Source organism: Leptonychotes weddellii, chromosome 1, assembly GCF_054177405.1.
Source record: "Leptonychotes weddellii isolate Sample4059 chromosome 1, ASM5417740v2, whole genome shotgun sequence".
NCBI classification, from domain to species: Eukaryota; Metazoa; Chordata; class Mammalia; order Carnivora; family Phocidae; genus Leptonychotes; species Leptonychotes weddellii.
The window spans coordinates 29,663,266-29,689,119 of NC_138369.1; the positions used below are offsets into that span (position 1 = coordinate 29,663,266).

Sequence of the window (25,854 nt, forward strand, 5' to 3'; positions counted from 1 at the left end):
AGACTCTGAGAAACAAACTGAGGGTTCTAGAGGGGAGGGGGGTGGGGGAGGGGTTAGCTGGTGATGGGTATTAAAGAGGGCACGTATTGAATGGAGCGCTGGGTGTTATACGCGAACAATGAATCATGGAACACTACATCAAAAACTAATGATGTATGGTGATTAACATAATAAAATAAAATTAAAAAAAAAACTGAAGGCATTTGCATGCTGAAAATATGGCATGCAGTTTTCCTTCTCCAGCCTCAAATTCTAAAGACTTTTGAAGCACACACCACAGAGCCAAAATAGCTAGACTCCTCTCAAATTTATACCAAATGATATTCTGTGGTTCTTGCAGACATGAATTTAATCCTCCCTTGATTAAGTTGTGTTTTCTGGGTTGTCTGAACAGAGAATCACTGCAAGCTACTGAACTGCTTACACATTTCATCAACTTCAAAACAATACATGCAATAACACTGATGTCAATAAACCTGTTTCAGACACCTTCCATCCTGTCCATGACCGCTTAGTCCCTCCCCTTTCAATAATTATAAATCTAAGCCTTAGAAATTATAATGAAATTGAACATTCAAAAAAACAACAACAGCACACATTAAAGTTTTCATTGTGCTTTAGAAATGTCTGCCAACCACTTACACATATAGGATCTCTGTTGATATTCAAAGCAATGCTTCCAGGGATTATTTTCATGTCCACTCTACAGACAAGGTAACAGAAGTTTAAAGAGTATACCCTAATAGCTAATAAATATATGAAAAGGTGTTCAACCTCATTGGTCATGAGAAAAAGCACTCAGTCTCATTGGAAACCACCATACATTGACCAGAATGACTGAAACTGGAAAGGCTTGACGGTACCGAGTATTGGTAAGGATGTGGAGAAACTGGAACTCCCATACACAGTTACCAGAGTGTAAATGGGCACATCTGGAGACCTGCTTGGCAGTATCCATTCAAGCTGAATATGAGTGTAAGTTATGACCCAAAAATCCTAGTTCCAAGAATATATCCCACGGAAATGTGCTCCAAAAGACTTGTATGAGAACATGTTCATAGCAACGTAACAGTCAAAACTGAGTAACACAAATGTCCATCAACAGAAAAGGATAAAGGGTTCTGGCAGAGTCACACAATAGAATACCATACAGCAGTAAGAATGAGTGAACCACTGCTACATAAAATGTGGATGAATCTTACAAATGAAAGTTAAATGGAAGATGGCAAACACAAAAGAGTGTACACTGTATGATCCTATTTATATTAAGCTGAAATTTATATTAAGGCAAAATAAATGGATGACAGTGGAAGTTGGGATAGCTGTGTTACCTTTGGGGAGAGAGCAGGGAAGGAGAAGCATGGGGCAGGAGCTCATTACTGGCTTCTGAGATGCTGGTTGTCTAAGTCTGTTCAGGCTGCTGTAACAAACTACCATAGACTGAGCGGTAAGACAACAAACATTTATTTTTCACAATTTTAGAGGTCAGAAGTCCAAGATGAAGGCACTGACAGATTCAGTGTCTCATGAGAGCCCATTTCATGGTACAGAAATGGCCATCGTCTAGATACATCCTCACATGGAGGAAGGGGTGAAGGAGTTCTCTGGGGTCTCCTTTATCAGGGTACTAATCCCACTCATGAGGCTCCACTTTCATGACATAATTACCTTTCAAAGGCCCTACTTCCTAATACCATTACATTGGGGGTTAGGATTTCAACATATGAATTTTGCGGGGGATGTAAACACTTAGTCCATAACACTGGTCATGTTCTATTTTGTGACCTGGCTGCCAGTTACATGGCTATGTTCACTTTGTGATAACTCATCAAGCTATATACTTTTGATTTGCATACTGTTCTGTATGTAGGTCATACTTCAATAAAAATTTATAAAGAATTTTAAATGATACTGTCATATAAAATTATTCCTCCTTTAAATGGGAAATGTATATGTGTATCTCAATTAATGGAATGAACAAGTCTCTGATTAAATGTTCTTACCACAAAAAAGAAATTATAATTACAGAACAGGATGGAAGCTAATGCTATACTGGTGATTATACCGCAACATACAGATGTATCAAATAAACACATTATATACCTCAAACTTATATGATGTTATATGTCAATTACATCTCAATTAAAAAATTTTAATAAAGCTAACCTCCAAATACTAAAAAAAATAAATGAAGCAACCCTCCGAGGTAATAAGTAATGTTATTATTTCATTTTATAAAAGAAGAAACTGAGATATATAGAAGTAAAATTACGTGCTCAAGCTCCCACAACCAGTAAGTGGTAAAGATATGACTGGAACCTGGGCAGTCTGGTGCCCGAGCCCCACGAAGAACCCCTTCTTTTTTGAACTAGTACTTGGTGCTTATGCAGCACATTTGTTTCTGGATATTTAAAGAGCTTTGAAAAACACTTTACATTAATTATACTTGCAGCAAAAAAATAATAATATTTAAAGAAACAAAAATTTAAAAATAAAGAGTTTTGAAACATGACTGTAAATTAGATCTAAACCAGGAAGCACAAACAGATCAGGTGCGGTGATTTCACGAATGTCAATTACACACTACCGGTTTTTGAAATCAGGCCTTCAGAGGGCAACAGATGTGCTTAACTTTGGCCAACAGGGTGGGGGTGACAATATATTGAGATTCCTGTCAACTCTCTTTTCCTTTTCTTCATTTGTGTAAGATGTTTTACACACTCCAGATGTCATTTGTACTCATTTTCTACACCTTTGGAATTCTAAGTTTAGAATTAGAAATAAAAGCCAAAGCATGATTCAGGAAAACAAAAACTTAAGGATAACACTCTTTGGAGGGCTTTTCCTTTAAGTGTGTTCAAATTCTTTACAGATTACCACAAAAACCCTACTTCTACTTCCTATTTTATGTGATTTTTACTCCTTTTGATTTAAAGAACACTAGTGCTTGAATTCTGTATGTTAAAAACGATGAAGATCAGATCTATCATACCACCAGCAGAACAAACTCTACTGTCTTTCTCTCATCTCCAGCCCAACTTGAAAATAAGAGAATTATAAAACATTTAATGTGAATTCAGTTTTGTAAGTGAGCTATCTTGAAAAGATTCTTGTTTTAGACAGTTTGGCAGAGGAGCTCTGTTTCATATATATTACAAACAAATAAGGAACCTATTAGTGATAAAGGCATTTGCGTTAGGTCCCAGTGAGTATCAGCATTTGGGCTAACAGTCAAGCAAAAAATTTAAGTTTCAGCTCTATGGCTGAAATGGTAGAAATATAGGTTAACCCATAATATTGTTCTTGAATGATGACATTTATAACATTTATTACTTGATCAATAGAATTAGCTCACACACATGATGAACAAGTAGTTGTTACTATCAGTTGATTCAAGTTTAACAAGAGGCGTTTTGCAATTTTGAGTTTCAGTGTTTTCAACTGACTAATCCTTATATCTAACAAGAAAATACCTTTGTAATAATTAGCTTTGGGTTTTGGGGATTCTCTACTTCTGGGCAGCTGAATGGGGTGCTATTTGAAATAATTACTGCTAGAACTACAACCGGTTTTCTTGCAAAATCAAATCAATTCATCTATACTATTTTTAAGCCTCTGTTCTCTGAAATCTGTTAAACAATGCCAGGATTGAAAATACCCATTACATTTCTATGATTTTTATCTGTCTTTGAAATTTCAAGATTTGGAAAATTTATAGTGAGATGAGCTATGCATTCATTTTCCTGATATAGCATGAGAAAAATAAAATAACTCCCACATATCTTTCTCTACCCAAGATGACAGGCAATCTCAAAAAAGTTTAAATACTCTAAGCATTTGAAAATATTCCATAGGGTAAAGTCAAAATTTTTTAAGAGACTCTTTTTAAAAAAATGGCTCTGCAAGTGATTTTTCCTTCCCTTCCTGTATTTTTACAAAATTAAAATTCCAGATCAGCCTCTAAGAAAAGATATTCCAAAGAAAATGCAATGATTGTCCTGGTAGACTTACTCCTTCGATAGCTCTCTATTATTCTTAGCACTGCATTTCAGTAGACACTAAAAGTTCAGTATTTTATCACAGTTGCCCTGTTCTCTGAATACTTTGTGGTTCAAGCATTTAAAGAGCTGTGTGTTAGTTATATTCATGGTATTTAGAGATTTCAATTGATAGGAAACTCTCTGGGAGGAAAATGATCCTTCCCTTAGTAAATAAGAAGGGGCACCTAGGTGGTTCAGTCAGTTAAGCATCTACCTTTGGACCAGGTCATGGCCCCAGGGTCCTGGGATTGAGCCCACATCAGGCTCCCTGCTCAGTGGGAGCCTCTGCCTCTGCCTCTGCCCCTCTCCCCCAGCTCCTGTTCTCTCTCTATATCAAAAAAATAAATAAAATCTTAAAAAAAGAAAGTAATAGTAAGAAGGGATAAATAAATTAATAACTAGGAAGACACTGATAATATTCCTACTTAACCAATGAAAACAAGGTACTTATATAAACAGAAAAACCAACTGCAAACACTTTCTTCATGGCTGGGTGACTGGATTTTGGTGACAGTGCTCTTCCTGGATAGCACTGGAGAACTAAAGATTAGCAGCTGATTACACCCTACCATTTATTTTGTGAATCAGAAGGACAAGAGTTAGCAAAAATGTAAGGTGAGCAACCATCTGAGTCATAATGAAAACAGACAAGCATACTACTAATATAAAACAAAATTTTATATATGCGAACCAAAAGACTATTGTTGGTACACTTATTAATGAGAAGCTTCCATATTAAGTTCAGACATTTCTTTAAAAAAAAAATCTGATATCGTTTTATGATTTTCCTAGTGATGGTTCACATTTCCCATATCTTCAGATACATTAAGAACCAAGAGCATGTCTCAGATGCTCTAACAGTATCAAGTAATGATTCTCAAAGTTTAAAGTCCAATGGTGGTGGTGCACACACTACCTCACGGAATTGTAAAGAGAAATAAATGATATATATCAGACGTTCAAAACATGTGAGTCTTCTCCATGTCATAAGCGTCCACCTAAACCATGTTGTCATAAACAAGTGAGTACCTGCGGTCGAAACAGAGCATAGGGGTATTGAACTTGAAAGGTGTTTACTGGATCCCTACTATGCACTAGCAAGGGTGTGACAGCTGTGCGGTAGGCAAGGAGAAAAGAGGTTCATAAAGCAACATGCTATGCTAGCTAGCACACGTTATAAACTGTGACAATTAAAAAGCATACAAAAGAATGTGGGTCATTACTTTCTAGTGATACACAGTTTTATAATCCTTTAATTTTTTTCTGTCTCCAATTGTATGACAATACTTGCAGCATGGAAGGAATCAGAGATTGAGTCCTCTAAGTCACATAAGAGCTTTAGAGTACATTACTCAAATAATGTTTCATGCCAACCAATGTTTCACCGTCTGGTGCACTCCCCCCTTTTTATTTCCTCCTATCTCTCAGAACTTCAGAAGCACAGCATCTGTAATAAGATCCTGGAGGCACTTATCAGCCTTTCATCTGAAAGGAATAACTCATTGTGTGCTCCAAGCAGATATAAAAGCAGGATTTGCATCTGCGCCTGCAAAGTAAAGGTGTTGGCTTACTACCCCCTTAGCAGCAGGAAAAAGGCAGCTCTTGAGGGTGAAAAATCAGAACATTATGCAATCTCCCTACAAAGACAGAGGTTACCTTAGGATCAGCTGTGAGCAGTTTGAAAGCTTGATATACTTGAGCTTCCTTTACACCACCACCAAGATCCAAAAAGTTGGCTGGCTTCCCACCATTCAGGAAGATGATGTCACAAGTAGCCATGGCAAGTCCAGCACCATTCACTGGGAAATGTAAGTGGCACACAAGACAGGATAAATTTAGCAACACGAAAGGGTGAATGAACCATTTCCCTCCCCCATAATGCCAAAGAGAACCCTGTCAGTACCAGGTCAATGTCCTGCCTGGAACTGTGTTCCACCAGGTAAATTCACAGACTTTAGGATAAATCAGGAAATGTGCAAAAGAATAAACAAAAAGACCTGGGAATAGGAAGACAGGTTTGTTGAGAAGTTACGTCAATCTGGGAAACAGATAAAAGGTAAAGGTTTCCATAATTAATTAATTTGGGCTAGTAGCAGAAGATGGAGTTTGGGTTCTGGAAAAATACAGAACTCAAGAGAACCGGGAAAGAGAGAAGGCTACAAGAAGTTGCTTGGGTCTATGAATTACATTCTTTTTAATATCCTTTAAAAGATCTGAGTAAAAAATGGAATTTGTTTAATTTTTTGCTTGCTGAGAATATGCTCCTTTGAATGTAGCATCCCTCTGGGGTTGAGCCACAAGGGTCCCAACTTCAGTAGGGTTCCATACTTTTTTACACTCAGTGTAACCATGCATGTTTATAGGTTATGTGGATAAACTCAGAAAACAAATAAATAAATGACAGCATCCAAATAATATTCTTATCCCTCTGTTCCTTCTTCAAATTATTATAAGAAATGTTCACTAGCAGGGCGCCTGGGTGGCTCAGTAAGTTAAGCGACTGCCTTCAGCTCAGGTCATGATCCTGGAGTCCCTGGATCGAGTCCCGCATCGGGCTCCCTGCTCGGAGGGAAGCCTGCTTCTCCCTCTGACCCTCCCCTCTCTCATGAGCTCTCTCTCTCTCTCTCATTCTGTCTCAAATAAATAAATAAAATCTTTAAAAAAAAAAGAAATGTTCACTAGCAACCTGATCATTAAAACTGAAACCAAAATGTGCTAACATCTTAGGGCGTTTGTTTTGTTTTGTTTTTAAGAAAATAAAGAGTTTTAGCACTGCAATTCTTATTTTCCAGAGCTGAGTTTTATTGACCAATTGTACTTTTTTGGCTTCTTATACTTAATTAATATGAAATTACTTTCCTCAGGTTAGATAGGAAGAAAGAAAAAAAAAGCAGACTTCCTAAACACAGCAGAAACTCTCAAGGTAAAATATACTTCACTTTTTCTGACCCTTGAATTCCCCAGACAAGCCTATGAACTGTGACTAATTTAATTAAGTCTGGGGCAACTACAATAAAAATGGTTTATATACAATCTTAAAATAATTTGCAATGTGTTAATTGTTGCTTTTGGAGGCTGCTAACTTGGTCAAATCATGCATACTCCCATAGAGGCTACAAAGAATCTGTATTTAATTTGTTCTAAACACACCATTATATCATTCTCCTTTCTAAATGCCTACAAATATTGAGAGCGCATTAGCTTATCAAGATCAGAACAATGTGAGTGGTCTGGTACATTACAGTTATTACTCTGATACAAAGCAAGAGCTTTTGGTATCCCTTGTAATTAGCTTTTGGTATCCCTTGTAATTAGATGTCATTTTCTATTGTATGGCTCAGCAGACTACTGGATGAGGTCTGTTCAGTTCTGAATATAATAATCCTGTTGGTTTAATGAGCTACAAATCTTTTTTATTTTAATTCCATTAAGATTAAGACCTCAGTTTCTAGTGCAATGAATTGGCTCCACCAGAAACACAGATGCGTATAAATCTCAGCTCTATAAGCTGCGGACAATAACAGAAATTGTATTACCTCTATAGACCCATTCTTATCTCAGCTCAATAAGCCATTTTCACAAATTTAGATGAGTATGATAAAATCAATTGTTTTATTAATAAACTGGATAATGGATGAAACATTTTATCATTTGGTTATCATAAAAGCTGAAACTGGAGTATAATGATTCAAGTGTATGTTCTCTTCTACTTCCTCTGAGAAATTTTATCTTAAAACCAAATTTCAGAATAGTTCCTAGCATATTAACACAGACTGGAGTAGCAAAGATTTTGATTTTTATTGAGCAAAATTTAACTGAGATGCTTTAAAATAGTATTTTTCAGCTGGGGTGATTTTGGCTACCAGAAGATACTTGCCAGTGTTTGGCAACATCTTTGGTTATCAAAATGGGGGGGGTCCCCAGTGGCACCTGAAGACCAGGGACAATGCTAAATATCTGACAATGTATAGGACAGCCCCCCAGAGCAAAGAATTATTCCACCCAAAATGTTAATAATGACAGACTTCAGAAACCCCGCTTTAAGCCAGTGACCACTGAGCAAAATGAACTTTGGGAAGAAACTCGGAATTGTTTCCCAAGACTTTTGGGCTACAAAAACTCCTATTTTTACTGGCTACCAGGAAATACCATTTCAGAAAGGTTCAGAAATCAGTAGTTCCTAAATTCTGCAAAAATTTACAAATCATGCTTTTGATAAAACTATTTTCTTACCAAAGCAGGCAATGTTCCCATCCAGTCCTATATATTTTAGATCATATTTGGCAGCTTCGTTTTCAATGGGCTCATTCTCTGATTTGTCATCCATAGCAAATATGTCCTTTTGTCGGAATTCTGCATTGTCATCAAAGTTTATCTTTGCATCAAAACAGACAACTAAATAAAGGAAAAAAGGCACACACATGAATATCTCTTAAGGATCTATAAATTAGTTCCCCAGGGTGGCAGGGACAGCAGAAAGAAAAATAAAATTCTGTCATTTTTTTTTCTCATGATAGGGGCAGGAGAAACTGTTACGGCTTTCTTGATCTTAAACTTTAGGGGTACAAAGACAAATATGGTGGCATAGTCCCTGTTCTCAAGGGACTTACATTCTAATAAAGAGCACAGAAATTTACACCTGTTGGTCTCTGTTTAATAAAATAACAATATAAACTGTGGTCACCCATTAAAAGTTATAGACTGCCACATCTACATACAGCTTTGATTTGCCATTTTTATTGCATTTCTTATTTTTAGTATGTAACCACTGATCATCACCTAAAGGTGATGCAAAGAGAAACTAGATTATAATGTTTAATCCCACTGTCCTCCTTTGTCCTTCTGATGCTGCAAAGTGAAATTTTTCAATTAGCAATAATCGCGCCTCGGATAAACCTCATTGCCTACGATACTGCCACTGTGCAAAGCTGCAAAGTGAAATTTTTATTTAATCAGTATCCTTGCTAATATTTCTGAAAGATTTAGTGCAAAGAACACTGGGTTAGAATCATTAGTTTTTTATTTGATCCTTAACTAACTCTGTAACTTGATAAAAAAAATTAACCTACTTCCTCCTAGGGCCTCAGTTTTCTTATTTGGAAAATGGAAATAACAATCCCTAAACTGCTCATATACTTACTTTGGGGTCTGCTCAAACTAGGACCATCATCCTGATGTGTGCATGATATGACTCTTTTGATTCAGGTTATAAAACACTAAGAGACCGAGACAGATCAGATATGATGGGAGGTAGCCAGGCATTACCAGCACTACTGTCTCTACTCTCTGGTACAGGTAGAAATCTCCAACTCTCTCAATGACCAAAAGCCCTGGACACAGTTGAAACCCACTGGGTGATATGGATGGACCATGGAAAGAGCATTTTCCTTGATTTACAGGATATCTTCTACATGAATTCTCAGGGAGAGCCTGCAGTGAGGAGGGGTGACATGCAGGCTTCTGGGATCTGACCCCTTTTATTATATCCCTTTGGGTAGAAATTAGTTGTCTATGATGACATTCTATTCTAACCTTCTTTTACTTTACTTCAGATATTGATAGGCAGGGATCTTTGACTTCGACTTTAGAGAAATTACCCATTCTCCTCCAGCATTGCTGAGGAGGAGCTACTTCTTCAAAGGGAAACAACCTGGAATAATTCATTCAAAAGTAATGACCATGGTCTGCTCATCCCATTTTCTTATAATGACAAAATATTGTTACATTACAACATCCTAGAGTTACAGACCCTACATAGAGCTCTACACAAGGGTCTCTCTACCACAAAAATCAAGCACTTTGATACAAATCTATGCAGAACTGGCATTTTAACATCTAAGAATACTTGGCATACATAAAAGCCTAAACCGCAAATTATTTAAAGTAGCACTGACTGACAAGAGAGAATCTTATATAGAAGTTGATGTCTGCCAGAGTCCTTAGTCTTGCCACAAAATGTCCAACCACTTTACCCACACATTGTGAATACATGGAGCAAATGAGTAATTACTGTCCAGAATACTGCAATCTTAATGATGGAATCCTACAATTACCAAAGGAATTGGCCAACGTTCTCTGCTTGCTACAATGGCATTTTGTCAGCAGTTAATGACTGGTATAATAATCAATAGGAAAGCAACTTCATTCTTGGCTTTCCACTAGGCTTATAAATAAATTTTAATTAATTTATTAGTAATTTTAGCTCCTCCATTACTCATTGGCAAGACTACGTGTAACCGACACCTTCAAAATGAATGGGCAAAGGCTATCAAACTGACTTCCTAACTGAAGAGTTTCAAATAAAAGAATTCTTGGTCAAGATCAATACACTAGTAAATCACAATAGGTCCAGGCTGATCTTTGCCCCTTACAACGACTACAGTTCCAAGCTACTTGAGAGAACATAATTAATGTATATGGATGCAAAGTTCAGAAGGCAGCTCCACCTCCCCTCCGCAAAGCCAGATTTTCAAAAGATGCTTTTTACTGCAGTATGATGTATATGCCAAGGACAGAAATGAGTTCACTATTTGGGGACCACCCTGAGAAAACTAAGAGTTAAACCAGAGCTTGAAGACGGTGACTGTGGGATAAAAGGGGTACGGAGCACAGGGAGAATAAAGCACTTGAAGCAAGTACATGCGCTCTTTTCGACACATGTTTGTTATGCCTGCTTAATATTTTAAAGGGGGTCCCAAACATACAAAGTGCTTTCCTGCCCCACTATCTCAGTTTATAATGCTGTATTGCCTGGATGTTTTTCCTTGAACTTCACCACACCTGGGTATGAATTACAGCTTGGACACTTCAGAGCCAGGTAGCCATCATCACCTCTCTGAAGCCCAGTGGCCTTGTTTATAAAATGGAAACCAGAGTATTTTCTACTGCATGGCATTGGTGCAAGCAGGGACTGCATGCCAAGCACTCAGTAGCACAGACAGCCGGCACTCACTGGCTATTATACCACCACCACACTCCACCTGCCCAGTTCTTTCTTACACTCACCTTCCCAATGTCAGCCCAGGCTACAGGATTCTCCTATTCTAAAAATGACCTGTCCTTGGCCCCATTCCCTTATAATCCTAGCCTTCTGTTTACAGTGAATCTAAACTAATGCCTACTGGAGTTTACAGATGTACAGGTTACCTACGATTTTCAGTGAAACGCCATATTCAGAATACTTAAGAATTTCCCACAGGAAGGATTTTAGCGGTTGGCATTTCAGGCTGTGTGACTGATGGAGAAGGAGATTTTAGCCTAAAGGTTGAGGGTGGAAGAGATGCCTTTGATGACCCTCAAATCACACCATACCTTTCCACAAGGCCAGGGTGGCTAAAGATTGATATAAAACAGCCCCAAATGAGAATCTCAGTCAGACGGTGGCAAAGGATAGCCCTTGGGACAGCTTGCTGTCTGTTTTTGTAAGTATGGTTGGACTGGAATACAACCACACCCATTCGTTTACATATTTCTACAGCAGGGTCCCAGGACAATAGCAGAGATGACTCCTTATAATAGAGACTATACGGTCCTTCATAGAAAAAGGCTGCCTATCCCTACTAAGTCACACTTCTCATGTTGCAATAGCCACAGGTATCATACTTATTTACAGTGAAAGAGAAACTTAGGAAAGTGCTTCTAATGGCATGAAAACAAAAAAGCATAAGGGACAAAATAAACAAAAACTGGATTAATCCTTGAATATCAATGGACTCTCATATGCTTATTTCCCCCTGTAAGACCTATCCAAGTACACTTATAGAATGAGTGTGTTAAAAATGGATTGATGGCTATGTCAACAGCGGGGCAATAAAATAAACTTGCTTGCTCAAACCTTAGCTTTTTCATTTATTAAAACAACAAACTACTCTAAAATGTATTTTTCGAGGTACTGAACTTGGTTCAGACATAAGATATTCAGTGTCACATTAATGAAACCTCAATTCTATAGAAAATTCGTCTTGTACAAAGGCCATTCTGTGTACAAAGTGGGTGAAAAACATACCTATTAATATTTAAAAAACAATTTTCACCATCAAAAGCACATTGTTACATGCTTGATAGATTATACAAATGAATTTTCCTTCTGAACAAATATCAAAGAAAGCTGCAGTACTTATATTCATAGGGAGTTTTGTTTTTTTGTTTAGTGGTGTGAGATTCTGTGAGCTGCTAATTCACCAACTTAGATGAAGAACCTGACTGGCAGTTAGCAGCCTCTGACCTTAGAGTTTTAACAGAAGAATGTGCTACAGATTAAACAAAAGAAAAACACATTTCAGAAGGGAGACTCACACATAAAAGAAACATAAAAACTGCAGGAAATAAGATTGTTACAATTAGTTTGAAAAATAATCTGTCTTCAAGCAACGTACTGCATTTGATTTGTGATAAATAACCATAATATGTTACTGAAATGCACCTTGCCGAGATGGCCTTAAAATGCTGATACTTTCAAATTAGTCCCACTTTCCATTAAATATTGATGTTCCAAGAGTTGTATACTTTTTAGAACTTTTCTTGAGTTGCTGCGAAAAGAGAAAATAGATACGAGGCAGGAGGGGGATTCGGGTGAAGGTAGAGAACTGAAAATGTTCTTGAAAATAGTCTTGTGTATAAAGAGAGAAACAGAGAGAAACACCCACCAGCAACATGGGCACTTGCTAACTCGAAGCAACAGGGTGGCTATTTAGGGAAATTAATCTGAAGCAAGAAAGGGATCTGATGTGCGAGTTAACTTTGGATCACTCAGCCTTAGTTCTCATGGAATCTTGGCCAGGTAGTGACTGTTTTAAATTGGGTTTCATTCCGATAGCTTGGTGAATGGATTTGGGCTCCAACTGTCGAAAATGCCTTAGAGCAGGAATTCTTCATCTTGGGACTACTGGTAAGTTAGTTGAGATCATTATCTATTGGGGGTGGGGGGTGTACTGTGTACTATAGGATGTTTAACAACATCCCCAGCCTCCACCCACAAGAGGCAAGCGGCACCCTGAACTCCCAGTTGTGATAAGCAAAAATGGATGTTAATGAGACTCATTGTAGTGATCACATACAATCATTGTGTTGTATACCTAACACTAATATAATGTTGTATGTCCTTTATATCTCAATTAAAATATGTCTCTAGACATTGACAAACATCCCCCGGGGGACAATATGCCTACCCTCCTCATTGAGAAACATTAGAGACACCAAAGAAAGGAGTCTGTGTTCAGGTAGATCTGGCTAAAAGTGGGAAGAAATGAAATAGAACATAAAACCTCACAGCAGCTTGTAAAACAGATGAATGAATGGATAGGTAGATAAATAAATAATGATAAAGAAAACCCTGCTTTTTTTAATTAAAGTTTTTTTATTTATATAAGTAATCTCTGCACCCCATGCGGGACTCAAACTCATGACCCTGACTGAGATCAAGAGTTGCATGCTCTTCTGGCTGAGCTAGCCAGCACCCCAGGAAAACCCTGCTTCTAACTTGGCCACATATTTTTTTTTTAAGATTTTATTTATTTATTTGACAGAGAGAAAGAGAGAGAGCACAAGCAGCAGGACAGGGAGAAGCAGGCTCCCTGCTGAGCAGGGAGAACTTGATCACATGCTTAATGAATTAATCCTGGCAATACAACTGGACAAGCAAGGAAAAGAGTTAATTTCTCTTCGACTATTTAATTAACAGCTTACTTTCATTTCAATAAAATTTAGGCCATTCTAGTAGACATGTGACTCCATCCATTTTCCATTGAGAAAATGCCTTTCTCCTATACATGTGGTTCCAGCTCAGTGACTGGTCTAGATATGGATATGGGACCCAAGTAGGGCCAATCAGAATCATTTGAAAAGATTGCTGTGGTTGCTGAAGGAAAATGATGAAAAGTGGGAGCCATGTTGGTTGCCCCTTCAGAGAGCCTGGCCGACAAAGGAGCCAATTTGGAGGCAACCGGGCTGGAAGATCAGAAAATCCCTTGTTCCCTTCATGCCCTAAACCAGACCACTCCCTGTTATATGAGGAAAATAAGTATCCTTCCTTGACCTGGAAGCTTCTTAACAAAAACTAGACTGATGTAGGTTTCTGTCCCTTACAACCATTATAATTCTAACAGTCACTAAACTACATTACAGTCAATAGTGCCAAGTTATATTCTTTGAATCAATTTTTTTTTTCGGTCAGATCTGCTACACATGTACCAATTTTTTTGAATTAACTTTTCTTTTCATTGATTTTCTCTATTGTTTTTCCATTTTTTTAAATTATGTTATGTTAATCACCATACATCACATCATTAGTTTTTGATGTAGTGTTCCATGATTCATTGTTTGCATATAACACCCAGTGCTCCATGCAGTACGTGCCCTCTTTAATACCCATCACCAGGCTGACCCATCCCCTCACCCCCCTCCCCTCTAGAACCCTCAGTTTGTTTCTCAGAGTCCACAGTCTCTCATGGTTTATCTCCCCCTCCGATTTCCCCCCTTCAATTTTCCCTTCCTGCTATCTTCTTTTTTTTTTTTTAACATATAATGTATTACTTGTTTCAGAGGTACAGGTCTGTGATTCAACAGTCTTACACATACCATAGAATCAAATTACTAATCACAGTGGAAAAAATAATTCTTGGATTCCAGTTCTTTCGCCACATTAAAAATTTCCCATAGGTGATCTAACAGCATAGATATTATCAAGATCATTGCTCTTTATTCAACCAGGTATCATCTGTTGTGCAAATATATGACCAATCACCTGGATTTTAAAAAAATGTTCCTCATTAACCAATGGAAGATAGAAGAAACTCTCTTACAAAGAAGCTTTGCAATAGGTAAGTCTAAAGTAAAAATGTTTGGTGTGATGCCAAGCTCCTTAAACTTCTAAATTAAGAGTCATTATTAAATCACAATTTTAATGTGAAACGTTATATGCTCTGCTATTACTGATCTAAATGGAAAAAATTATATATTCACATTATAAATATTAAGATTATTAATATTGCTAGGATATAAATGACTTTTTTTACAGCTCCTAAATAAAAGATTGCTTTAGGGGATTGTGACAATGATGAAGATCAATTTATACATTTGGTCATTAATCACCGTTTCCTAATTGGGTTTAATTTGACTACTGCTCATTAGAGTTATAAACCAACACACTCATTTAATTGTGATTATAATTCAATAGCTGAACTTTTATGGTACGATGAACAAATTAATAGCTAAAGATAATTTCGCTTTTAAAAATATCACATTTAAGACTTATGCTTTAATCAACTATATACACGGAATGTATTTTATGATGATTCCTTCAAAAAAGCTCAAGAATTTTCTTTTCTCTTGATAATTAAAAAGAAAACTTCTGATTTCATGAGGTTTTACAAATACATTCTAGGAAAAGTTTCTTGCACCCTTATTCCCTGCATCAGACTGCAATCTGTGACTGACAACTTACCAAAGGTTTGAATGAAAGTAGTATTATAGCCTGACTTTTATCCAATTCCTTGGCTGAATTTCCATTTTTTTTTTTTTAAGATTTTATTTATTTATTTGACAGAGAGAGACACAGCGAGAGAGGGAACACAAGCAGGGGGAGTGGGAGAGAGAGAGAAGCAGGCTTCCCGCGGAGCAGGGAGCCCGATGCGGGGCTCGATCCCAGGACCCTGGGATCATGACCTGAGCCGAAGGCAGACGCTTAACGACTGAGCCACCCAGGTGCCCCTCCATTTTTTTTTAAGTATGAAATAACCAGGTTGCTTATGCATACTAGTTTGAAAAGCAAGCCATCACCTTGAAGAACTTATACTCAACTTCCCTCTCTTTTGTTTCTTGGATTTAATTAACAGCAACGCAATGCAGCATGAATTCTGGCTAATTTCCACTAAGCTGGAGACTATGTATAGATCACTCTGATAAAAGTAAATTAATAGTTTAAGAGAAAAAAGGTAAAAAAGAAAGCAGTCTGGCATATCAAAATCAACACACACGCCATACTAAGAAAGACACAGGTTCAAATCTCAGCTCCAGTAATGGGATGCTTATGGAGGAGTCACATTAATTTTCAATCCTCTATAAAATAGGGATAATAACTCTGTACATTTCAGGATTGCTATAAGTAATAAAAAGGAATATATGTAAAGGCTTATCACAGTATGTGTCATATGAGTTCAAAACAGTTTTCTTCCACTTCACTGCTTCTCTATATAAAATACTAATGATTTCATAGTCAAACAGAATTTTTCAAATATTTATGAATAAAAGGTAGTTTGCTTACAAATAACCTATCACAGATCTTTATCTGGTGGTCACTTGTGCAAACCATGAAATATATTATTTTCAATGGCTTCCTAAACATTACTATTTGTCTATCCTAACCTGAAATTTTAAAAAAACAAAAAAGAAAAAAATGGACAAAAAGATGAAATCCATACTTTTACTGACTACTCTCTTTTTTCTAGCTATCATTTAACTTTTTAAAAAAAATTAATATTTATTTATTCATTTGAGAGAGAGAGCATGAGAGCTAGTGGGAGCACCAGAAGTGAGAGGGGGAAGCAGACTCCCCGCTGAGTAAGGAGCCTGATGTGCAGCTCCATCCCAGGCCCCTGAGATCAAGACCTGAGCTAAAGGCAGACCCTTAACCGACTGAGCCACCCAGGTGCCCCTAATTTAACTTTTTTTAAATGAAATGGAGAATTTATTAGAAGAATACAGGGGCCTCCACCAGAAATGCCACAAGACTCATGGAAGGAGATCAGGACTGTCTTTCATTAGTTCAAGTGCAGTTGGTGACAATTATAATTTTAAACAAAGCTTTAATTTTTGTACGAAGTTTTACTTTCTGTTATTTTTTATGTTTTACTTTCAATATCCATTATCTTGTTTGATTTTCAGAAGGATAAGAAATAATAAAATAATAATAGCTAATGCTTTTGTACCTCTTACCATATGCCAAGCCTTGTTCTAGGAACATTAATTATCCTCATAACAACCTTCTAAGGTAGGTACTATTATTATTGTCCCCACTTTGATGTAGTGTTACATCCATTTTGTACTTAAAAAAAAAATTCCAGTATAGTTAACATACAGTGTTAGTTTCAGGTGTACAATACAGTGACTCAACAGTTGTATACATTACTCAGTGCTCATCACAATGAGCGTACTCTCAATCCCCTTCACCTATTTCATATACCACCTCCCCCCCACACACACATATACACCTACCTCCCCTCTGGCAACCACCAGTTTGTTCTCTGTATTTAAGAGTCTGTTTTGTTTGTCTCCTTTTTGTTGTTGTTTGTTTTCTTTCTTAAATTCCACATGAGTGAAATCATATGATATTTGTCTTTCTCAGTCTGACTTATTTCACGTAGTATGATACTCTCTAGATCCATCCATGTTGTTACAAATGGCAAGATTTCATTCATTTTTATGACTGAGTCATATTTCACACTGTGTGTGTGTGTGTATGTGTGTGTGGATGTGTGTACACACCGTTTCTTTATCCACTCTTCTATGGATGGGCACTTGAGTTGCTTCCATGTATCTTGATTATCGTAAATAATATTGCAATAAATATAAGGGTGCATATATATTTTTGAATTAGTGTTTTTATTTTCCTTGGGTAAATAAATATCCAGTAATGGAATTCCTGGGTCATATGGTAATTCAATTTTTAATTTTTTTAATAACCTCCACACTTTTTCCATGGTGACTGCACCATCTTGCACTCCCACCAACAGTGCACAAGGGTTCCTTTTTTTCCACAACCTTACAAACACTTGCTTCTCATGTTTTCTATTTTAGCCATTCTGACAAGTGTGAAATGATATCTCATTGTAGTTTTGATTTGTTTTCCTGATGATGAGTATGTTTAACTTCTTTTCATGTGTCTGTTGGCCATCTGTATGCCTTCTTTGGAAAAATGTCTGTTTATGTCTTCTGCCCATTTTTAATTGGTGTTAAGCTGTATACATACCTTATATATTTTGGATATTAACCCCTCATCAGATATATCATTTACAAATATCTTCTCCCATTCAATAGGCTGTCTTTTTGTTTTGTTGATGGCTTCCCTTCCTGTGTAAAAGCTTTTTATTTTGATGTACTCCCAATAGTTTATTTTGGCTTTTGTTTCCCTTGCCTCAAGAGACATATCTAGAAAAATGTTGCTACAGCCAATGTCAGAGAAATTACTGCATGGGCTCTCTTCTAGGATTTTTATAATTTCAGGTATCACATTTAGATTTTTAATCCATTTCAAGATTATTTTGGTGTATGGTGTAAGAATGTGGTCCAGTTTCATTTATTTGCATGAAGTTGTCTGGTTTTCCCAACACCATTTGTTGAAGAAACTGTCTTTTCCCATTGCATATTTTTGCCTCCTTTGTTGTAAATTAATTGACTGTATAATCATGGGTTTATTTCTGTTCCATTGATCTGTGTGTCTATTTTTGTGCCAGTACCATACTGTTTTGTTCACTATAGCTTTGTGCTAGATCTTGAAATCTGGGGTTGTGATACCTCCAGTTTTGCTCTTTTTCAAGATTGCTTTGGCTATTCAAGGTCTTTTGTGGTTCCATACAAATTTTAGGATAATTGTTATAGTTCTGTGAAAAATGCTGTTGGTATTTTAATAGGGATTGCATTAAATCTGTAGATTGCTTTGGGTATATGGACATTTTAACAATATCTGTTGTCCCAGTTCGTGAGCATGGAATGAATATCTTTCCATTTGTTTGTGTCATCTTCAACTACTTTCAATAATGTCTTATAGTTTTTTTTTTGAGTACAGGACCTTTCACCTTGTTGGTTAAATTCATTCCTAGGTATTTTACTATTTTTGGTGCAATTATAAATGAGATTGTTTTCTTGATTTCTCTTTCTGCCATTTCATTATTAGTGTATAGAAATGCAATGGATTTCTATATATTGATTTCATGTCCTGCAACTTTACTGAATTCCTTTATCAGTTCTAGTAGTTTTTTGGTGGAGTTGTTTTTGGGTTTTCTATATATAGTGCCATGTCATCTGCAAATAGTGAAAGTTTTACTTTTTCCATTCCAATTTGGATTCTATTTATGTATGTATGTATGTATGTATGTATGTATGTATGTATGTATGTATGTCTGATTGCTGTGGCTAGGACTTCCAGTACTATGTTGAATAAAACTGGTGAGAGTTCACATCCTTGTCTTGTTCCTGATCTTAGAGGTAAAGCTCTCAACCTTTCACCATTGAGTATGCTATTAGCTATGAGTTTTCAGAGATGACCTGCATTGTGTTGAGATATGTTGCCTCTAAACCTAGTTTGTTGAGGGTTTTATCATGAATGTGTGTTGTACTTTGTCAAATACTTTTTCTGCATCTCTTGAAATGATCATATGGTTTTTATCCTTTCTCTTGTTGATGTAATGTATCATATTAATTGATTTGTAAATAATGAACCACACTTGCATCCCAGGAATAAATCCCACTTGATCACGGTGAATGATTTTTTTAATGTATTGTTGAATTTGGTTTTCTAGTATATTTTTTTTTTAAAGATTTTATTTATTTATTTGAGAGAGAGAGTGAGAGAGAGAGAGCACAAGAGGGGGGGAGCGGGAGAGGGAGAAGCAGACTCCCTGCTGAGCAGGGAGCCCGATGCGGGACTCGATCCGGGGACTCCAGGATCATGACCTGAGCCGAAGGCAGTCGCTTAACCAACTGAGCCACCCAGGCGCCCCGGTTTTCTAGTATTTTACTGAGGATTTTTACATCTATGTTCATCAGAGATATTGCCCTATAATTTGCTTTTTTTGTGGTGTCTTCATCTGGTTTTTGTATCAAGGTAATGTAAGCTTCATAGAATAAATTTGGAAGATTTTCTTCTCTTTCTATCTTTTGGAATAGTTTGAGGAAAAAAGGCATTAACTCTTGTTTAAAGGTTTGGTAGAATTCACCTGTGAAGCTATCTGGTGCTAGACTTTTGTTTGCTGGGTGTTTTTCCTGGACTACCTGAGAAGAGGACCTACATTTTATGAATGTCAGGGACTTGTCTATTTTGTGTCTGATAATGGATGTTTACACAAACACCAGTCACTTCACTATACAAGACAGTTATTATTTTTACCACTCTTTTGGATTAAAAAACAAAACAAAAACCAAAAACCAAAAACCAAACTCTAAGGCTTAGCCCAGGTCTGTGACCAGAACATGGCAGGTCCAGAATTTGAATCCAGTCCCCTTTGTACAACACTATACTGTGTCCACCTTGGTCTACAACTTGGTTGTATTTGCACATAGCAGATCACCTAATTTATGCAATGGCAAATCCCTATTTACTGACTGCCCACAACATGGTAGACAGCATACAAGACACTGGGGGTGAAATGTGCTAAAAAAGACAAGGTTCGTGGAACTTACATTCCTGTATCCCTGTCCTATCCACCTGAAATCCCACCTTCTACCTCCAAACACACATACATTCACAAGCTTTTATTATCGAATTAATAGGAACTTACAGAATACCAGTTGCATGTAAGACACAGTGCAGTGGGGTGGGTACTGAGATAGAAAACAGTTCTTTATACTTTACAAGTACCTGATGGATAGAAAAATCTTCTCTACAAAAATGCCTCCTTCTCCCACCTGAATCAGAAGCTGGTAACTAAGTAAGGTGAAAGAGTTGGATGAGAGGGCACTAGGGCTTTGCCGTGACGATATAAATCCAGCAGGGGGGCACAAAGTGCATTTGTACACATTTATGCAAACTAAAAATCTTCAAGCATTTCCAGCTCCATAAAAGCAGGTGCATTCATTACACTCTAATGCAGAGGCTCCTGTTCCTACCCAAGATTTTACCTCAGTATAAGCAAGAAAGGCCCTGGAAAAACAAGGGGGTGCTGGTGAATGGATGTTTCTAAATAAAACAAGAAGGAGCTTCCCCTGAGGCCTGGCATTTGGCTGCAAGCAAACTCCAGTGCTCAAGTGTTCAACTGTATCATGGGAGTATTTGAAACCACGGCAGAAATTAAATTGCTGAATGAAATGAATGCAAAGCTGCTGCTACAGTCTTTTGTACAATTTAATTTATAGTTTGCATAAATTATTACATTCATTTGTTGTTGTTGCTGTTTTCTTTTTTTGGTTACCTTGTCCTTCTGGGGTTTCACCAAAGGGATTCACTTCCACCTGAGTAGCATCAATTTTCAGGAAGAGATTGTACAGCTTCTTAATTTGATCTGCAGCCTAAACGGGATCAAGTACAACAAAATTACACCAAAGCAGTAAAAGAACATTTATTTTGCTGGATTAATGAAACCTTAAAAGTAACAAGTTATGTCTTTACGTTCAGTTAGGTTTTCTGAAGTTCAGTTAGGTTTTCTGAAGGGAAAAAGAGAAAAGCATAATTATTTTAATTTCCACTGCTATTCATTAGAAGGAATTGCTCAACTTTCCTCCAGACACCAGGAAAGACCATTATCAGGAAAACAAAAATATTTTCAGTCTGGTCTAAAAACATTGTTAATCTTTTTGTAAATTATCATGTCTCCATTAGCTGAGCTACGCTGCAGTATGAGCCACAAGCATTAATACAAACAAGCTCCATTTAAGTAAAAGGTAAACATGATTTTGAGAGTTTATAATGACCAGGTTTTCCTTATTAAACTAGAATAAAACAGTTATTACATTCATCAGTTCAAACCTATAATCTGGGAAACAACAATTACTGAGTGTCTAATGGAAACTGTGGCAAGGCAGGAAGATGAATGTCCTACACAGTAGAGTTAGGGAACAACACAGTTCAAACTAAACAGTTTGTCCTGAAGGCATAAACCATAAAGAGCCACAATATCCAGAGTCTCCCCGATGTTATGCCCTGACTTCATTTTTTTCCTGCTGCTTGAAGTTCACTCATGCATTCATTCTTTTCAACCAACTTTGATGAATGGCCTAGTCACAGCATGTTGGCATTGTGTGAAGTGGGGCGAGGGAAAGACATCATGAATGGGGCCTTGACAGAGCCCTGGAAAGCCCACACCTAGAGGGAGCAAGGCCTGTGATGAAACTTAGCATGACTGTGCATCCGTGGCTCAATGCTGGGTATCAGTCTCATTCTTGGCTCCACCTTCTTGCCTAGCCATAATTCTCTCTTGGCAATATTTTCGCTCATTGTTCCAGCCCTGCATTTTTGCCCTCCGATCCAGTTCCAGCTTTTCCCCATCCCTACTCTGGGTATCAGGGAAGCTGACACTTGTAGGTTGAGTTTCCAAGGCTTCTGGGCTGGATGGCTTCCAGCTCAGTTGAGCCAACGGGAAGCGGTGGTAGGAGACAAGAGATAGAAGAAAGGGAAAAGCTGGGATACTTCCACCCCTCTCTTTCTGCCTTGCAGAAGCATCTTTTCCTCTGGCTTTAGCAACCACCAGAGACCCACCAGGGTTCTACCCTCTGTATCCCATGGTGCAGAAATACCAATGCCTCACTTCGCTCCACCAGCATGCAGGGAGCAACAATTTCCTGTTAGGCTTTAGCTCTACCTTGCCTCTCGGTCCACCCTGAAATTTCTCAACTCTTGGAGCACCATGTAACCAATTCCCTGGAACAAAGTTCTACTGTGGTGAACATGGACAGTGCTTTCTTTGTTCCAATATTGACTGAAGAACTCCTGGAAATGAAATTCATGTTGTCTTCATTTATTTTATATTTATAAACTTTCTTAAATCCTAATTTGAAACCAGGTCGCTACAGATAAACAAACATACATAATGGGTAAGACTGAATATTTTTTAATACTGATTTTTTTTCTGGCTAGATAATATATATACGTGATACAAAATTCCCAAGCTATGCAAGAGTCTCCCTCTGAACCTTCCCCGGACTCCCCGGCCACACTGCTCCCGTGGCTCATCCTGCAGCAGCCACTTACTCACGGGCTGGTGATTCAATGACAGATACTCTAGGTATGTGCAAGTATGCATATTCTCCATTCGTCTTTTTTAAAAAACCAAACTTGGTTCTATACCTTGTTTCTTTACTTAAATTATTTTATAAAGCCTTCACTGGCAACACAAATAGAGTGATCTTATTCTTGTAAGTGGCCACATAATACCTTACTCGAATGTATCAGAATTCATTTAGCCTGTCTCTTAAACAATAGTCATTTGGTTTCCAATCGTTTGACATTACTTAAAATGCTGCCTTACCTATCTCTGTATGTGTATCATACATGTGACTGATCATCTGTAGGATAAATTCCCCAAAGTGGAGCAAAAAAGGGGTGTGGGGATTTTAAATAATAAAAGATCATTCTATATTATTCTCAGTAGAAGCTATCACCAGTTCCCCAGCCCACGTCCCAGTATCAGAAATTGTTTTTCCATGCACAACCATCAGCTATCGATCTTTGCCAGTATGCCAGGTAAGAGTGGGTATCTCATATAGATCTTTAATTGGAACTGCTCTTACTATTAATGAACTTGAGCATTATTCTATAAGCTTAAGAGGTATTTGTATTTCCTTTTCTCTGAATTTTGCCCATTTTTCTGTTGCGATTTGTGTCTTCTTTCTCACTGAGTTATAAGAAGCGTTTTTACATGTCGGAAGTTAGCTCTTCATCTCATATAAATTGCAAATATTTTTCTCCTTTAACATTTGCCTTTCACTCATGTGTCTGTTACTTCTGCCACATGGAATCTGGTAATAATGTCACTCTTTTCTTTCACGGTTTCTAGCTTTGGGTCAGACGTTAAGAAGGCTGGTCCCACTCTGAGAGTGTTAAAACAATTCTCCAATTTTTTCAAATACTCTAAGATTTCTCTTATATCATGTTTATTTATTTATTTTTTATCCAAATGGATTTTATTTGAGCTATGGTACAAAGCTGATAAGTCACTCACTGCCAAACAGATTTGTATTTTTAGGGGTTTTCTAGGTCATCTGTGGGAGCTTGCAATGTAAGCCACATGAAAGAGGCATGGTGTCTGTCCTGGGCACTGTGGCATCCACTGGACCTATATAGCCTCTGCACAGAGTCAACACTCAATAAATACTGGTTCAATTAATGATTAATTTCATAATAAGGAGAAACCACATAATGGAAAAAATTTCTGGGCACATGCATATATAAGATCTTATACTAGCTAATTTAAAACTTTCTTCTTTTTTAAAATACATGTACAATAAAATGCACGATCTCAATCATTTTTTTAAGTGTACAGTTTGGCAGTCTCCAGTATATTCACAGTGTCACGCAACCAAGTTCCAGAACGTTTTCATCCTGCAAAGCCGAAACTCCACACCCATTAAATAACAACTCTCCATTCTCCCCTCCCCTCATCTGACAACTGCCATTCTTCTTTCTGTCATTGTGAATCCGATGAGTTTAAGTGCCTCATACAAATGGAATCACACACCTATTTATCTTTTTTGACTGGCTAATTTCACTTAGCACAATGCCCTCAAGGCTCATCTATGCCTTCTCAGAACCTCCCTCTTTTTCAAGGCTGACCAACCTTCCACTGCATGTATATACCACACTTTATTTATCCATTCATTTGTCAGTGGATACCTGGGTCGCTTCAAAACTTCTTAAGCCTCTATCAACCTAGCTTAGCTTGAGGCCTGAATTTTCTAAACATTAATGCCATTTTAATTATACACTAACACAGCATTTGGCTTGTATTCACCCTTTATTACTGTACAGACTATAAACCCTTTTTTGAGCAGGACTGAAGCATGATTAGATTTGTGTTGTAAGATCTCTAAGGGAAATGTGTTATAAAATCTGTGCTCTAAGATCTAAAAGGGAGAACCAGCCCAGCTTGGAGACAGAACGTGCCTTATTCCAGAGGCCATCCAGTAAATGGCTATAAAGGCTAGGCAGGGAAAATGTGTCAGTTGAGCAGGTGTAATAATAGAAAATGGCAGGCCCTGGGGCAAGCTGAGGTTAGCTCCCCAGCTTTCTAAACATGTTCAAATTTAAAAAATAAATTAAACACAAGTCAAAGAAAACATTCTGCTGCTTACCTTACAGTCAGCCAGCTTCCTACTGCCACCTACTTCCTCAGTTCAAAACCACACTACACAGAAAATTTGTTTTCTCTTCTTTTGCCACCAATTAATGTTATTTTAAGGTTGTTAAGCAATTTAAAAAAATTAAGATGCTAAAATCAAATATCCTTTGAGCCCATATGCACAAAACCCTGACAAATTTACAAGTACCTTCAAAAATGTTTTAGCATGTTAAAAATTTTAGAAATATTTTCATTTTATTCCAGGAACTAATATCATCAACATTCACATACGGTTTTTAAAGCCAGCCAGAGGGACAAACCATTCTCAGAGACATTAGTGATCATTTATTAACTGCACCCATCAAATCTTTTCATTAGCTTAAATACTAAATAAAGACGCATGTTGGCAATTCATGGTGCCCATGTTTTCAGAAATTAATAGTATAGAGGACAACAAAGACACACTTGAGAAATCTGTGAATTTTTAGTCATTTTCAGCTTTCCTGTGGCTTTAGTCTCTTCAACCAATTCTTACTGAAATGAATTTTGTCGGGAACACACACTTGGTAGTTTTTGTGCAAGGTGATACTTATTTTTTTGTTAAGTCTAATGTGAACACCTCACATTCAGAGACAAAAGCCATGAGTTACAGGAAAGATATTAATAACTTTACAAGATAATCATGTTATAAGTTGTTCATCCATAAGAGCTCTGCCTCCAGATGCCTAAACCACGTTCTAGATGAGAATTAAGTGACTTTCAAGGTCACACTGAATCTGAGGGGCCCTGAAGATACCACTTCTTGATCAAAGGATCACTGACTGATGTTCATT

General features: G+C 37.2%; 1 protein-coding gene and 1 pseudogene across 1 annotated transcript in view; both read right to left on the minus strand.

Moving 5' to 3' along the window:
- Positions 1–25,854, minus strand: part of SUCLG2 (succinate-CoA ligase GDP-forming subunit beta) — a 244,413-nt gene that overhangs the window by 91,178 nt on the left and 127,381 nt on the right. The window contains exons 7-9 of the mRNA XM_081820393.1: positions 21,161–21,257; positions 8,274–8,435; positions 5,697–5,839 (exon numbers count right to left, since the gene is read on the minus strand). Coding sequence (XP_081676519.1) covers positions 5,697–5,839; positions 8,274–8,435; positions 21,161–21,257 — 402 coding nt within the window. The remainder of the gene's footprint in view (positions 1–5,696; positions 5,840–8,273; positions 8,436–21,160; positions 21,258–25,854) is intronic.
- On the minus strand, positions 8,818–8,970 carry LOC115936825 (U4 spliceosomal RNA; annotated as a pseudogene).